Source organism: Mus musculus, chromosome X (assembly GCF_000001635.26).
Source record: "Mus musculus strain C57BL/6J chromosome X, GRCm38.p6 C57BL/6J".
NCBI lineage: Eukaryota > Metazoa > Chordata > Mammalia > Rodentia > Muridae > Mus > Mus musculus.
Window position 1 is genome coordinate 153,389,639 of NC_000086.7, and position 16,940 is coordinate 153,406,578.

General features: G+C 40.4%; 1 protein-coding gene and 1 pseudogene across 13 annotated transcripts in view; one reads left to right on the forward strand and one right to left on the reverse strand.

The window, feature by feature from the left end:
- Klf8 (Kruppel-like factor 8) overlaps positions 1–9,287 on the forward strand; it is a 173,587-nt gene extending 164,300 nt beyond the window's left edge. For 11 of the 13 annotated variants that reach the window (XM_017318503.1, XM_017318504.1, XM_017318506.1 and 8 more), the window contains one exon: positions 3,049–8,248. In XM_017318503.1, coding sequence (XP_017173992.1) covers positions 3,049–3,230 — 182 coding nt within the window. In that variant the 3' untranslated portion in view covers positions 3,231–8,248. Of the gene's footprint in view, positions 1–3,048 lie in introns of all 13 variants that reach the window. The other 2 variants (NM_173780.5, NM_001357183.1) reach the window with 1 other exon arrangement.
- On the reverse strand, positions 13,267–14,449 carry Gm7150 (predicted gene 7150; annotated as a pseudogene).

Sequence of the window (16,940 nt, forward strand, 5' to 3'; positions counted from 1 at the left end):
TCTCCTTTTTAAGTGTCAATACTCATGTGTAACTGTCTAGACTTTTCCCTTTTGTTTGGTGAGAGAGATAGACAAGGTAGTCCTACCTAGTCTAGAACTCATTATGTAGACCAAGCTGGCTTTGAACTCAGAGATCACTCTGTTTCTTCCTTATGGGTCTGGGATTAAAGGTGTGTACCACTACACTTAGGTTATCTTTAGTCTTAAAATATCCAGGTGTGTGTCAGTCTTCTTACAGGCTAATGTAAAAATTTCTGAATATTGAAATGATCAGTAACTAACATTTTTAATCAACCAAATAGTTTCCTGGTACTACTCCAAACCTGTGAAGTCAGCCTGGACCCCATTCTGTTGTCCAATTATCTAACAGGTATACAGTTAATTAGTGAACACTTGAGAGGGTTAGTAGGTGTTAGCAGTAAGTTAAAAGAAACTAAGAAAATCTGATTGGCACGAGACATTAAAACTGCAAAGCTGTAAATGCCTTGGAAGTTTTATAATGGGGAAAGGAGGGGTAGAAGAACAAAGACTGATAGACATTTTTCTCCATTTATTTATTTATTTATTTATTCATTCATTCATTCATTTTACATCCCTATTGCTGCCCCCTAGTTCCCCCTCATAGAGTCCTTCCCCCACCCCTCCCCTTCTCCTCTGAGAGGGTGGGGCCCCCTAGGTATCCCTCCCCACCCTGACACATCAAGTCTCTGCAGGGCTAGGTGCATCCCTCTCCCACTGAGGCCAGATAAGGCAGCCCAGTTGGCAAAGGATTCCAGAGATAGGCAACAGCTTTAGGGATAGCCTCTGCACCAGTTGTTGGGGGACCCACATGAAGACTGAACTGTACATCTGCTACATAACGTGCTAGGGGCCTCAGTCCAGCCCATGTATGCTCTTTGGTTGGTGATTCAGTCTCTGGGAGCCCCCAAGGTTCCAGGTTAGTTGATTCTGTTGGTCTCCTGTGGCATTCCTGTTCCCTTCATTTCCTTCAATTCTTCCCCCAACTCTTCCATAAGAGTCCCCCAGCTCCAGTGTTTGGCTGAGGCTCTCTGCATCTGTTTCAGTCAGCTTCTGGGTGGAGCCTCTCAGAGGATAGTTGTGCTAGGCTTCTGTCTGCAAGCATAACAGAGTATCATTAATAGTGTCAGGGATTGGTGCTTGCCCATGGAATGGATCCCATGTTGGGCTGATTATTGGTCGGCCATTTCTTGAGGCTCTGCTCCATCTTTCTCCCTGCATTTCTTTTAAACGGGACAGGACTACAGAGTGAATCTCAAAATAGCCAGGGCTGCACAGTGGAACCTTGTCTAGAAAAAAGCCGAAGAAAAAATTAGATTTATTTATTTTCATTTTATGTATATGGGTGTTTTGCCCATGTGTATGTCTATACACCATGTCACATGGCATCAACAGAGCCCAGAAGAAGGCATCAGATCCCCTGCAACTGGAGTTACAGATAGTAGTGAGCCACATCTGGGTGCTGGGAATTGAGCCTAGGTCTTCTGTAAGAGTAGCCAGTGCTCTGAACAACTGTGCCATCTCTCTAACCCCAATTAATTAACTTTTGCAACAGAAGCTCACTTAGAAACCTAGTTTAGCCTCAAATTCTTGACCCTCCTACGTAAGTTTCTTTAGTACGTGTTGTGTGTGTGTGTATTTGTATGTATATATAACACACACACACACACACACACACACACACACACACTGTGCTGTGGTAGTTCTTCTTATACTAATCCCCTCTTTTCCTTTCCTTAGCATGCAGGTCTCATGATACAATCCAGCTATAACCTGAAGTCTCCAAGCATGGAGCTATCTAAAATACTTGGGCTTAACAACTCTCCCGTTCCTTTTTATGTATACATTTCTGACCTTACACAGAAGCAAGCTTTTGCTGAGTGCTCTTTCCACTGAGTCACCTGTTCTTATTGTAGATGACTTTGTTTCAGATTGTTCATTAGGAAGTATCAGATGAGAGAACAGAGTTATAATAGGGTGGAAAGTGTCAGCAACCTGGATCTCTGTTACAGTTTGCATGTAGAATTCCGCGTATGGGCTCATGTGTTTGAAATCTTGCTCTCCAGCTAGTTGTGCTGTTTCAGGGAGGTTACGGAAATTCTTGCAGTTGGAGGTTGACTGTAGGAGGTGAATCTCTGGGACTAGGCTTATAGCCCATGCATACTTTCTATCCTCTTTCTGCTTCTTGATCTATAGAGATGTGAGTCAAGCTCCTGACTTAATGGAGCCTCTCATCACCTTGTCTACTTTGCCATAATGGACTATATTCATTCCTCAAACTGTGAGCCAAAATAAGTCCTTTTTTCCCTAATGTGTCTTTCCAGGCATTTGGTTCCAGAAATGGGAAATGTAATGAATATTGTTCAGATTGTACTGTTTACTAACAATCTAGGTTTCCTTTTGTTTGAGGTTTTTTCCTACTCCTTTTTGAGACAATGCCTTACTATAGTTGCATAGCCTGGAACTCACTATGTAGACTAGCCTGACCTTAAACTTGCACTGTTCCTCCCGCCTCTGGCCACTACTGTCTCCCTTTTAAAATGCTTTGAACAACCTTTTGAGATATTTTTACCTTGATTTAGTAGTGTTGAGAAATTGACTTGGCCAGGGGAAAGCGATTACTTAATATACGGTTAGCGTGGTAAAGGTAGAATTCGAGCAGAATTCAATAACTCTTTGAGAGCCTGTGTTCTTCACTGTGTTCTACACTGTCTTCAGCCTAACTTCAGAACTTCAAGCAGCAGTATGTAGAGGCGTTTTAAAAGTTTTTTACCACAAAAACAAAACAAACAAACAAAAACAATATGTGAAATAATACATATGCTAGTTAACTGTATTTAACCAGTCCCATAGTGTGTACAAATCATGAAACTAGAAGACGTGCAATATGATGTTCATTTGTCAAACTAATTAATTTAAAAGGTGAATAACACGTACTTCTTCAAGGCGACTGTCTTACTTTAATACATTTAATAATGTATTTCTGCTGTTTTTCTGATTACCTTCAATATCATCATGTTTTTCCTGCAGGAGAGAAGCCTTACAAGTGCACCTGGGATGGCTGTTCCTGGAAATTTGCTCGCTCGGATGAGCTTACTCGCCATTTCCGTAAGCACACGGGCATCAAGCCATTCCGGTGCACAGACTGCAACCGCAGTTTTTCTCGATCTGACCACTTGTCCCTCCACCGCCGGCGTCATGACACCATGTGAATATCACAGGCCACAGCAGGCACGCTGCAATGGCCTCCTGAGTGTGTGCTGAAGTTGTAACTACGTTTGCCTCTTTGACTACAACTTGCCCCCATGATTGGGGTCCGAACAGCCTACTGAGCCAGGTTAATGAGACTGGAAAACAAGTTAGCTGGTCTCCCATGCGGCTCTTCATATTCCACTTTCACCTCTTCACTGTCCAGACTTCAGTTTTTGCAACCTCTTCCTGGGTTGAATTCAGTGCGGCGCCCATGGCTGCCCTCCCTGATCCCTCATGCTACATTATAGACATTTTTCCTACAATAACAAACAAAACAGGAATCAAACTCAAGGCTGTGAACAAACATCCGCTGCTCTCCCCTCCCCCCTGGTTTCTCTTGTTTTCTAAAGATTTTATTCACATGTGTGTATATATATATACACATATATGTGTATGTATATATATATATATATATATACTGTAACCAGTACTTAATATCACTTAGCAATGTCCTAAAATGAGGGTTTTTTTTCAAAGTTGTAGCTACAAGGGGCATAACAGTAGAGTTGGTTGATCAAATTTACATAGAATTGAGTCTGAAATACAGAGTCTCATGCTAACCGTGAAGGTTTTGTAGATCCAGTTTTACTTGTTCTTAACAGTTTGGTTTACAGGCAGTGCCAGCCCTCCTTTTGAAGTTCATCAAGAGCAATGAAGGGATTCCTTGACCTCCTTTTCCTCCTCATGCTCCTTTAGAATAAAAGGTTTTATGGCACAATTCCATTCTTTTTAGGTTAAGTTTGGACAAATATTCAAAGCACAGAAAGATAGATCAGTAGGGAGAAGTATTCTAGGAAAATACGTGGGCAGTGACAGGCAAGAGCAGACCTGGGAGCACCCTGTGAACAATTACTTGGATAAGGTGTTAGAACTGCTGTTAATCCCAAGCCTCGTTCAGAGGGCAGCCTGTTGAAACATCACTTTCGATGGGCTCCACTGTACTGTTGATTCTTTTGTTTACATAAGGCAACCATTCAGCGTATTACCTGATGAGAAATTGCACACTGAGCACGTTATAGAGAGGTGAGGGGTTGCACTAAAGGAATTTTGTTTACTTCATGCCATTTTGGGCATTTGTTCTTCTCTTTCTAATGGGATGGAAGAGGTTTTCTTTCTGACACTGACATATAGAAAGCATTTTTTTGGATGTTTTACAACTTCTATTAATACCCAAGCCATTTATTTTATTTAGATATAACAACAAGATGCTTAATATACATTTGGTTGCCCAATCAGACTGTTCATAATATTCTCTGGGGCATAAAACCTTCTGTTCCTGGCCCTGGACCTCATATCTACCTCTTCGTGGCATATTTCCTCTCCTGGGGAAAAAGGAGAGGGGCTTTGTATTAGTAGGATTGGACACAGCCTCTCGCCTAAAGGTTTTCTTCATATGAAACCTTTATTTCTTGGCAGATATTCAAAATGTTCTGGCTTGAACAATTTAGGTTACTACCTCCTGTGGCTGTACTTTCTAACTAAAGCCTAGAATTCTACCATCCAGAAGGGGTCCTGTCTACTTCTACCCATCCCTCACGTTTTACAGATGAGGCAAATACGGGTCAGATTCTTTCTCCAGATAATTCCTTGAGGCCTTACAGACCTGTATACACCGTCTCCCAGGGATCACACTAGTAAACCAAATTAAAGAAAAAGAAGTTATGTGATTGGTTGCAATATTTGTCCAATTTTATGTTACACTTCAGAAAACTTTAAATTCATGTATATTTGGTGACAAAGTAAGTAGGGTGTGCTTATGGTCATGACCACTTAACACCAGGCACACAGTGTTTCAAGTCACATTTTTTGATAATTCTAGATTTGTTTTAATTTACCTTGTTTCAAGTTTCAATGTCTTTGCAGAGCATAAATTCTCCATAAGTTAAGGCCTACTTGTACTTTTCAACGTGGCATGTAGGTTTTACTGTTACTGCTTTGGTAAGGGATCTGTCCTGACTCTGGGTGTACAAGTTCCAGGCTGTATACTAATTACTAAGCACTAATCAATATCTAGGGCTAGTCTACTAATGGGGACCACAATGTAAAACAGATTGAAAAATGTATATTCCTACCATATATGGGCTTAAGCTTATAATTGAGTAGTTGGTACAATACTATAGAACAGAGTCCAAAGGGTTATGTACTTCTGTTCCACTTTGGATCCTAAATTTGTTTTCCAGAGATTGGAATTGGCATGTGCCCCTTAGACTTCAGGATATTGAGACATATGTTTATTAATGAGCACTATGAAATTATAGTACTCATAAGGGTGATCAGCTGAGGATCCCAGATACTGATGTTCCTAGCATCTCTGAGCCTTTATTCAAGTATGTTTCTGCAGAGTCTTAATAGACTTTGCAAATGCTTTGTCCATTGTCTTTAGCCAAGAACCAATTCTAACCATATTCTCTTTGCTCTTTTTGTTCCCAAATGGCAAAAATCTTTCCAGTTACAAGCATAGTCTTTACAAATGTGTCATGATTAAGAGAACTTCGCAGAGTAAATGAACTCAAACAGTACAGTGCAGAATTACTGCACCAAAAGCACATACGTTTGCTACATAGTGGGATATAAAGGAAACCATTCCACTTCTCTTGGTTAACATCTGAGGTTTAACTAAGTGTAATGGGCTTACAACAGCCAAAGACTGTTAGGATGACATTTGCCTAGGATATGGAAATTGTGTCTGGATGGATAATATTCAGGAGTTTATTGTAGTGAAGTTTCTCCCTCTGTAGACATCTGGCAGCTGAACATAATTGTTGGTAATTGCCATTGTAAAGTGTAAGAAATGTAAACTGGTTTGATGGATTAGTGGAGTTCATTATGTACAAACCCACGAATGTTTGTAAAGAGAATTTCTTTTTAAATAAACTTTACATGTTGGAACTCTTTTTTTGAGATTTTCAGGAAAATGTGAAGGTAGAACAGAGTTCCTGCTGACTCTACATTATATATTTGTTTGGTATACTTGTTACAATTAGTGAAATTATACCGATACATTAATATTAACTACAATCAATGCTTTCGTCAGACTACCTTGGCTTTTATCTGCTGTTCTTTTTTTCTGTTTTAATACCGCCTTCAAAATACAACATTGTATTAATAATAACAGCTCCTTATTCTCCTCGTTGTGATAGCTTCTTGGAGTTCTTTGTTCTCAAGGACCTTGGAGTATGTTTTTCAGTTGGGGTGTATTTTATATTCTTCTCATGAAAATTTTCTCATTAAAAAAAAAAAAAACGAGGTCAATGAAAGCTAGGCATGGTGGCAAACACTTTCCTTTTAATCCCAGCACTTGGGAGGCAAAGGCAAGTGGATCTCTGGTCTACAGAGTGAGTTCCAGGACAGCCAGGGCTACACAGAGGAAAACCCTGTCTCAGAAAACTAAACTAAACTAAACTAAACTAAACTAAACTAAACCCTACCTTAATGAACCCAATGGATTTGGGTCCAAACAACCACACAAGTGAGTTACTATTTTCATAACATCATCTTTCTATGACTTATCATTCTTCATATTATCCTTAGTCACATGACTAAGATAGTGTCTGAGATTTCTCCCCTATACCCTTTTTCCTATCATCATACTGCAGTCTTTGGAGGGAACTTACTGTGCTCAGCCCACATATACAGAAATGGTGAGTTAGGTACTATGTCCTTGAGAGCAAGTGTTCAAATATTTTGGAATTTTTCTGCATTGGGAGCTTTGCCTCCTCTCTTATTTATTTACTTATATGTTTATTTTTGTCAACATGGACTCATTGATATTTATTTTATAGATTATCTTATAATTCAATGCAACTTTTATTTTGTTGCTCAAATTGTAACTTTAACTGTTAGGAGCTTTTTTTTGAATTGATCATGAAGTCTTGTTTGCATACCCCCATTATTGTTTTTTGTTTTCAGTAAGTGAGTAATTTTTGGTGTTGCAAGATGTTCCAGACACATCTTGCTTTTGTTTTATGGAGGACAATTCTATAATCAGGCATTTTGTCAATAAGTTGTAATCCCTTTTACTGAAGAATTATAACCAAGGTGTAGGTACTATATATGTTTGCTACTTTGCAGATATTTCTTCAAGTTCTCAGTCACTAGAACAAAGAAATACATGCATATATTAAGTTTTATATATACAAATGCTTGTAAACACTTCCATATATAATCATCTTTATGATGATTTATATAAGTTTATATCATTGTCTTCAGTCCTTAGTTATCTGCATATCTTTCCATTCTATCTGGAAGAACAATAGCTCATCTTCTGCCATTTATTATTTTTTAAAATCCATATTAATACTAATGAAATACATATTAACAGTGTCTTATGTGTTATCCTGTAGTATACCCATGAGAAAAGTCAACTAGAACCTGGTGCTTATGTACACGATAGTAACATTTTTAGAACTTCAACTCTTTGAAACAAAATGATCTACAAGATTCTTGAATTAGAGATAATCTGTATTCTCAATTCTATCCTAGTCCCCAAATGCTTTCTCATACATGAAACAAACCATCAGTGATTGACCTAGCCTTGAATAAGCCAAGGGAGCATGTTGATCCTCTGTAGTATGTTAATTCCTATAGAAGGGATCAAAGAGAAAGCAGCTGCATGGGTCTAATTTGAAGAAACACTTAGCACTGTCCTTTTCTCTACTGAAAATGGATCTCTGACAACTGGGCAGTACCCTGATTTGCCTCTCTTCTGTATTTTCCCCAGTTTTTAGGCAAGTCACATCACCTCTCTGTGCCTCTATTAACCCATCTCGAAATGGGGATCCACATATCTACCTCACAGGAGTGTTGTGAGGCTTCTTATTGTTTTAAAAAAAGTGTAATCTCTAAACGAGTAAGAAAGTATTATAATCATTACTATGATGATAATTAGAGTACCCTATATGTATCCTATGGAAAAGGAGATTAGCCTCATTGTTAGTAAACAGCTAAAATTAAGTCAATAAAAGATCAATGAAGCGTGGCCACTGGAAGCAAGATTATTTATTCTGTTACCCTCACTTTCCCTATATCCTCTAAGTATAGGACTATCAAGTGTTTCCAGACTCGAAACATACGAGGACCCAAAACAGTAGGAGGCAAAGTAGATTGTCATTTTCAAATTGTGTTTCTTCTCCCTTTCTTACTCTGGTTGGACTGCATTACATAGAACTTTGTCAGAAGCACAAAGACAATTTCTCAAAGGGTTTCAGTCTTTGATCAGTTCTGTTCCATCAATTAAGATTTCTCTTTCTGCGTGTACTGTACATTGAACAGTCAAGGTAGGAGGGGAGTGGGTGGGTTGGTTGGGTTGGGCATGGACTGGGAGAGAAGGGAAATTACAGATGTGTTTTCCAAACACCTGTTATCACTTTCCATTTCTTTTTTTTCTGGTGGTGGGTGTGGGGCAAGGGAAGAGATACTATTTTGTTAACAAATTCTCCTTCCCTTCCAGTAGATGTTTCCTAGGGTCAGTACAAATAGCTGTGTTGGACCTTACTTTTATAACTATGTTGTATACAGTGTTGTTTTCATTGTATTTTCGAATAAAGGGGGAAGAAAGTCCCTAGTGCTGGCCATCCCTGTTTTTGACAGGAGGTCACAACAGGAGAGCAGCAGCAGAAGCTGACTCTGTGGTGGGGAAAGGAGCCTGCAATGAAGGGATTTATTGGATTTTTGTCATTCTTTAAAGAAATTATAAAGCAGTATATTACACATTAGTCTCTATGACTCTTCTGTTTGAGCCTCCTCATTTTAGTGCTTTAGAGCAGCACCTATTTTCACTCCATTTTATACTTGTTCCTGTTGAAGTATGGTGTTGAGCAATCTCTCATAGACAAGTCTGTGGTGTACCTATAGAGAATTGCCTCAGTAAGCGTGGCTACCCAGAGGTTACTCTGACGTAGCTCAGTGGGGCGCTCCCATTGTAGCTTCCAGGCCAGGCTGTGTGCTTGAGTACTAAGCAGTCATGTTCTGTCTGATTACTGTACTTTTTTAATAATAAAAATATTTTAAACCAGAAACCGTGGGTTTTGTGTTTAATGTATCTTCTCATTGTATTTCTTCCAACATGGAGCAAGAACCTGACTGCAGTTGCTGTCCAGTTTTGGTGACTCACAACTTTAATCCCAACACTTGGAGGTAGAGGCAGACAGACCTCTGAGTTGGAGGTCAGTGAGTTCTACTGACTGAGTTTCAGGATGCCCAGGGCTACTACACAGAATCTCTGTCTCAAAAACCAACCAAACAAAAAGGTTGTGGTGGAAGTAGTGTGCGACAACAAAGGAAGCCAGACTATCTTAAACCATGATTTTCCCTATTTAAGTATGGGCTGGCCTCCTAATTCTTGCTGATACATTCACACGTAACCATGAATAGGACTTGTTGAAAACTGCATGCTGTGTTTTGTATTTCCTATATTGGATCTCTCTAGATTTTGGCAGGGGGTGGGGTGGGGATGGTGGAAGGGTACAGACTTTACCTAGGTTTACCTGCCCTGTTCTCTTTGCCTTTTTAGATTTTTTAGAGGGGAAGTCAATAGGTAAAGGAGGGTACTGGGACAACTTTCAACTTAAAAGACATCTCAATACATAAGTAGTCCTGAGCAGACCCATTGGAAAAAGTCTCATCCAAAATATTGGTATTCCAGAGAGACATTCGGAGGAAGACTAGAGATTCAGTGATGGAGATTGAGGCCAGGAGTGGCTGTTCTGAGGGCTGTTAGAATAAGGTTTTCACTACAGATCCTAAACATAATTCACAGAGTTTACACATTCCCTGGCACTATTAAATTGTGAAAAGCAAATCATATTTTGAAAGTATCATTAAAGAGAGCTTTACAAAATGAAGTTGGGCTGTCATTCGGGAAACAGGGCATGTGAACTTTGAACACCTCCACCATCATCCATCAGAAGCACCTGCAATGACCAGAGTAAATCACCACTATTTTGTGCCTGGTAGCTTAACACATGTGACGAATGATTAATGGACAGTTTCCTCATTTGCATTTCCATTTTGTGTAGGTTTCCCTTTTCTGTCATCTGGTTGCCATGGAGCCCATTTCTTACCATCCAACAGCTCCCACCAATACAAGCATGTTCTTATCCCACCTTCAGAACACTGATTCAGAGCTGCTGAACCTATGCTTCCAAAATGGAAATCTTTAAGGCCTCAAATGAAGATTTTTACCTTTTCCAGTTTCTGCATTGAGACTGATTGTCATTACATTGTCAGGAGTGGATCAGAGGTGACTCATCTCTGCCTCCGTGCTGCTGCTGACACCAGTACCCACAGCAGCCATCCCTGTACCTCTCTGCTGCTTTTAGGGTGTAAGAGTTTAAAGGTTTCTCTACCTTTTCTTCCACTATTTCTCAACCTCTTTTTTTTTTTTTTTTTTTTTTTAAGGTTTCAAGTCTTTGTAAGTGCTTTCTTTTGCTGGCTGCCTAGTACGGAAATGGCAAATTTAGATGTCTAGGAGAATCTAGATACATCATCAACACTTTGGGAAAGAGTGAATAAAATTTATATCTGTAGTTGAATGAATAGAGTCAACTCCCGTATTTGTACTCTTCTGAGTGAAAAGAAGACATTCATTGCTCAGATCTTCTGAAGCCACCACCACTCTGATCACGTGTTGTTCCCCTTCCGAAGAAGTCATCTCCATCCTATTTCAATGACGATTATGTCTCCCCTCTCATTTTAAAATTATTTTTTATTTTTGAAATTATAAATAACCTCATTTCTCCCTTCCCTTTCCTCCCTCCAAACTCTCCTGTATATTCTTCCTTGCTTTCAAATTTGGGCCCTCATTTTTGTTAACTATTATTATATAATGCATATTCCTAAATACAATCTGCTCAGTCCATAGAATGTTACTTGCATGTTTATGTTTGTGGGGCTGATCATTTGGTATTGTTCCCTGAAGAAAACTATTTCTCCTGCTCTCAGCATTCCTTAGTTGCCTGTAGTTCTTTGTCTAGGATTGAGGCTTCATGCCTCTTTCCTTCCCTCCATATTAGCATGCTCATGCCTTATTCAGATCCTCTTCAGACTTTATAGATGTGGCTTCTGACTTTTCTAGAGGATACAATCTCATAGCAAATGTCCTGTTGTCTGGCTCTTACAATCTCTCCCCTTTCCTTCATCAATGTTACCTGAGCCTTAGGTACAGGAATTGTATTCTAAATGTATCTGTTGGGGGGCCTGGAGAGCTGGCTCAGAGGCTAAGAGCACTGATTACTCTTCCAAAGGCCCTGAGTTCAATTCCCACCAACCACATGGTGGCTCACAATCATGTATACTTCGTATTTTTTTATTTTTATTTTTATTTTTTAAACTAATACAATTTGTTTTAAAACATACAACTCAGTATTGGCATTTTTTAAGTCTTCAAAATAATTTTTAATAGTTAAATGCCTCTTAAATATACATGATACCTTCTGAAGCTAAAAGTAATATGCATTGAACCAGTTTTTAAAATCTTTTTGGAACATTAAACATGATAAAAGTAGAAGAAAATCTCTTATGAAATCCTCTATTAAAGGATATGGTGACAGGTTCCTGATTAGACAGAAACTGTTCCATCTCCAAGGGAGACTATGCATCATAACTGTGGCTTCATAGAGTGAACTGGGTAGTGTTCCTTCTGTTTCTATCTTGTGGAATAGTTTGAACAGTATTGCTATTAGGTCTTCTTTGAAGATCTGATAGATTTTGCACTAAAACCATCTGGCCCTGGGTTTTCTTGTTTGTTTGTTTTGGTTGGGAGACTTTTAATGACTGCTTCTATTTCTTTAGGGGTTATGAGACTGTTTAGATGGTGTAGTGGCTATTCCTGGCTGTCAACTTGACTATATCTGGAATGAACTACAATCCAGAATTGGAAGACTTACCTGTGATCCTAACCTGGAGGCTGGGAGATACAAGTTTCTGACCTGGATCTTGGCATGGAGATCTTGAGCCATAGTGTCTGTCAATCCCAGAAGATTAGGACAGGGAGATCTCTGAGTTCAAGGTCATCTTGGACAAAGCAAGTCCCAGATCCAGGCATGGTGGCACACACTTCTTTAATCTGGGTCACACCTTCTTCTGGAGACTACATAAGGACATTAGAAGAAGGAAGATTTGGTCCCTCTTATTTGCCTGCTTGCCTTGTGGGACTGAGCAACTGGTAGATCCTTGGACTTCCATTCACAGCTGCTGTTGACCATTGTTGGGAGCTGGACTACAGACTGTAAGTCATCAACAAATTCCCTTACTATATAGAGACTACCCATATGTTCTGTGACTCTAGAGAACCCTGACTAATACAGATGGTTTATCTGATCTTGATTTAAGGTTGGTAGCTGGTATCTGTCTAGAAAATTGTCCATTTCATCCAGAGTTTTCAGTTTTGTTGAGTATAGGCTTTTATAGTAGGATCTGATGATTTTTTAAAATTTCCTCGGTTTCTGATGTTATGTCTCCCTTTTCATTTCTGATTTTGTTAATTTGAATACTGTCTCTGTGCCCTCTGGCTACAGGCCTACCTATCTTTTGGTTTTCTCAAGGAACCAGCTCCTGGTTTTGTTGATTCGTTGTGTATTTCTTTTTTTCTACTTGGTTGATTTCAGCCCTGAGTTTGATGGTTTCCTGCCATGTATTCCTCTTGGATGTATTTGCTTCTTTTTGTTCTAGAGCTTTCAGGTGTGCTGTCAAGCTGCTAGTGTGTGCTCTTTTTAGTTTCTTTTTGGAGGCACTCAGAGGTATGAGTCTTCCTCTTACCACTGCTTTCATTGTGTCCCATAAGTTTGAGTATGTTGTGCCTTCATTTTCGTTAAATTCTAAAGTCTTTAATTTCTTTCATTATGTCTTCCTTGACCAAATTATCATTGAGTAGGGCATTGTTAAGCTTCCATGTATAGATGGGCTTTCTAAGACCAGCCTTAGTTCGTGGTGATCTGATAGGGTACATGGCATTATTTCAATCTTTTTTTTATCTGTTGAGGCCTTTTTTGGGGGTGGGGGTACAGCAAACTTTATTGATAGTATTCAAGAGAGTAGGGAGGGCTCCCTAGGCCCCTCCTGTTATCATGGGGGTCTGGGATGGAAATTGTGAGGAAGATGTTCAGTGTTGGGGGCCAAGTTGGGATAGGGACTCCTCAGCAACCAAGGTCCTCTCTTTTGCTCTCAGTGTCCTTGCTGGAATGGGTGGTCCAGGGAGGCTATGTAGGCCATGAGGTCCACCACCCTGTTGCTGTAGCTATATTCATTGTCATACAGGAAGTGAGCTTTACAAAGTTGTCATTGAGAGCAATGCCAACTTCACCATCAAAGGTGGAAGAGTGGGAGTTGCTGTTGAAGTTGCAGGAGACAACCTGGTCCTCAGTGTAGCCTCAGATGCCTGTTTCACCACCTTCTTGATGTCATCATACTTGGCAGGTTTCTTCAGGCGGCAGATCCACAACGGATACATTGTGGATAGGAACACAGAAGGCCATGCCAGTGAGCTTCCCATTCAGCTCTGGGATAACTTTGCCCACAGCCTTTGCCACACCAGTGGATACAGGGATGATATCCTGGGCAGCCCCATGGCCATCACACCACAGCTTTCCAGAGGGGCCATCAGCAGTCTTCTGAGAGGCAGTGATGGCATGGACTGTGGTCATGAGCCCTTCCACGATGCCAAAGTTGTCATAGATGACCTTGGCTGGGGGGCTAAGCAGTTGGTGGTGCAGGATGCATTGCTGACAATCTTGAGTGAGTTGTCATGTTTCTCATGGTTCACACCCATCACAAACATGGGGGCACTGGCAGAAGGGGCGGAGATGATGACCCTTTTGGCCCCACCCTTCAAGTGGGCCCCGACCTTCTCCATGGTGGTGAAGACACCCTTAGACTCCATGACATATTCAGCACCAGCATCACCCTATTTGATGTTAGCAGGATCTCTCTCCTAAAAGATGGTGATGGGCTTCCCATTGATGACAAGTTTCCCATTCTCAGCCTGGACTGTGCTGTTGAATTTGCCATGGGTGGAGTCATACTGGAACAGGTAGATCATGTAGTTGAGGTCAATGAAGGGGTCGTTGATGGCAACAATCTTTACTTTGCCAAGTGCAGAGTAGAAGGCAGCCCTGGTAACCAGACGCCCAATACGGCCAAATCTGTTCACACCGACCTTCACCATTTTGTCTATGGGATGAGGCTGGCAGCGCACAAGAAGATGTGGCTGTCTCTGAAACAGGAAGCAGCAAAGAACTGTTGAGGCCTTTTTTTGGTGACAGATTATATGGTCAGTATTGGAGAATGTACCATGAGGTGCTTTCTACAGTGGTCTCCATCTATTGCGAAGACAATTTTTTCTTGATGAAGGGTGAATAGCACACTTACTTATGCTGGTTTGGTAAAGGAATAGTTGTATGTTCTCCTCCAAGATCCATGACTTCACTTGCTGGATTTCCAGACTCAGGCACATTTCCCTATTGTTGAGCAGAGTTTAAATCCAGGTAGAGATTTAACTATTGGTTGTTGCCAAGCTACAAGTGCCACTACTGAAACCTAGTGGTATGCTGCCATGCTGGAGTTGCAGTGCAAAGGAATCACAGCTGTTGCTTGCTTCCCTCCTTTGGAAACTTCCATGGCTCCTCCTTTTCAGTGAGAGCTAGTCCTCCAAGAGCCAGCTTTCAGGTCACCTCCAGCTCAGGGGCTCTCTTCTACTTTAACAGTAATCATATCATTGCTCTCAATGAACACGAACACAACTTTTACTTTTCTTGCTTGTGAACCTGACTGAAGTATGTGTACTTTTGTACCATGATGGTATATATAACTCTAGTACTTTTATTTTCATTGCTGTGAGATAGTTCATCATGTTACTACGATGAAATAAGTTCTTATCTACTCAACATATACTATCCCTTTCAGGGTATGGAGTTCCTCTAACACTGAGGTATTTGGGTTTTCCTTACACCATTTCAAATCTAAATGTAAAAATGCTTAACAAAACATAACTTTGGGGCCCAGAGCGAGTGAAGGCTGTGTGAGGGTGTCAGCTTCTCTGGAACTGGAGTTACAGACAATTCTAAGTGTGGGTACTAGGGCTTAAACTCAGGACCTCTGGAAGAACAGCCAGTGAGTGCTTTTAATCTCTGAGCCATCTTTCCAGCTCCTCTTTTTAAAAGATGCTTTCCAGGCAGTGGTGGCACATGCCATTAGTCCCAGCACTCAGGAAGTAGAAACAGGTAAATCTCTGTGAGTTCAAAGCTAGCCTGGTCTATAGAGCAAGTTCCAGGACAAGCAGGGCTACACAAAGAAACCCTGTCTCAAAAACAACAACAAACATGGTTAACAGTAGTTTATTATGCATTCCAAAATTGCTAAGACTGAATTTCAAATATTCTCACCATAAAATGACTTAAGGTAGTACATATATTAATAAACTTTATTTAATTTGATAATTTTGTTATGGTTGTAAATCATAATATGACTTTGTACCTTATACATTTGGTCTTACTTTATAGTACAGGCAGCTCTCAAATTTCTAATCCTGTCTTGGTATCTGTACAACCAAGGTAGAATGGGTGCATCCTCATACCTGCCCCCTCCCACTCTGTCTTTCCATCTCTTCCACTGCCTCTCTCCCTCTCTCTTCTCTCTCTGTGTAAAATCATTGTCTCACTATCTGGCTGGCCCCTAATTCTGTCCTCATGTATATTGTAATTACAGTCATGTACCAGCATGAGCTTTTTCTAGTGAAGATAATGTTCAGGGCTGGAGAGATGGCTCAGCGGTTAAGAGCACTGACTGTTCTTCCAGAGGTCCTGAGTTCAAATCCCAGTAACCACATGGTGGCTCACAGCCATCTATAATGGGATCTGATGTCCTCTTCTGGTGTGCTTGAAGAGAGCAGTGGTGTACTCATATACATAAATATTTTTATTAGAGATTTTCTTTATTTACATTTCAAATGTTATCCCCTTTCCTAGTTTCCCCTCAGAATGCCCCCTCCCCCTGTGCCCTCCCCCTTCCCCCTGCTCACCAACCCACCCACTCTTGCTTCCTGGCCAGCAAGAGTGGGTATACTGGGGCATAGAACCTTCACAAGACCTAGGGCCTCTCCTCCCATCAAAACAAACAAACAAACAAACAAACAAACAAACAAACAAACAAAAGAAACCAGCCAGAGCAAGCGGAGCCAGAGCGAGTGGGGCTGGAGCAGGTGGGGCAGGGGGAAGACATGTTCATGTATCTTTATGGAGTATATTATGGTATTCCGATGCATGTACACAATGTGCAAATCAGATAAAGGAGTAGAGAGGCTATTTGGTAGGTCTACACATACACACACATACACATGCATGCACACAGGTGCTCATATAACACACACAGACATATACACACAAAAAACTCAAGAAATTAGATCAAAGACAATAAGCATTTTTATCTCAAATAATAATTTCTTATGTTGTAGATTCTGGACACTTCTTTGTCTAGTCATTTTGAGATATTTTATGTATTTTAACGTGTTGTTACCCTACTGTGTTAGAGAAGTGCCGAAAGTACTTCCTGCATTCCAAGTATGCTTTAGTGCCCTATATCAAACTTCTTTCTACACACTCACTCCATCTACCTAGGCTCAACAATCACTGCTCCAGTCCAGGCATCTATAAGATTGGTTAATTAGATTTCAAAAATGA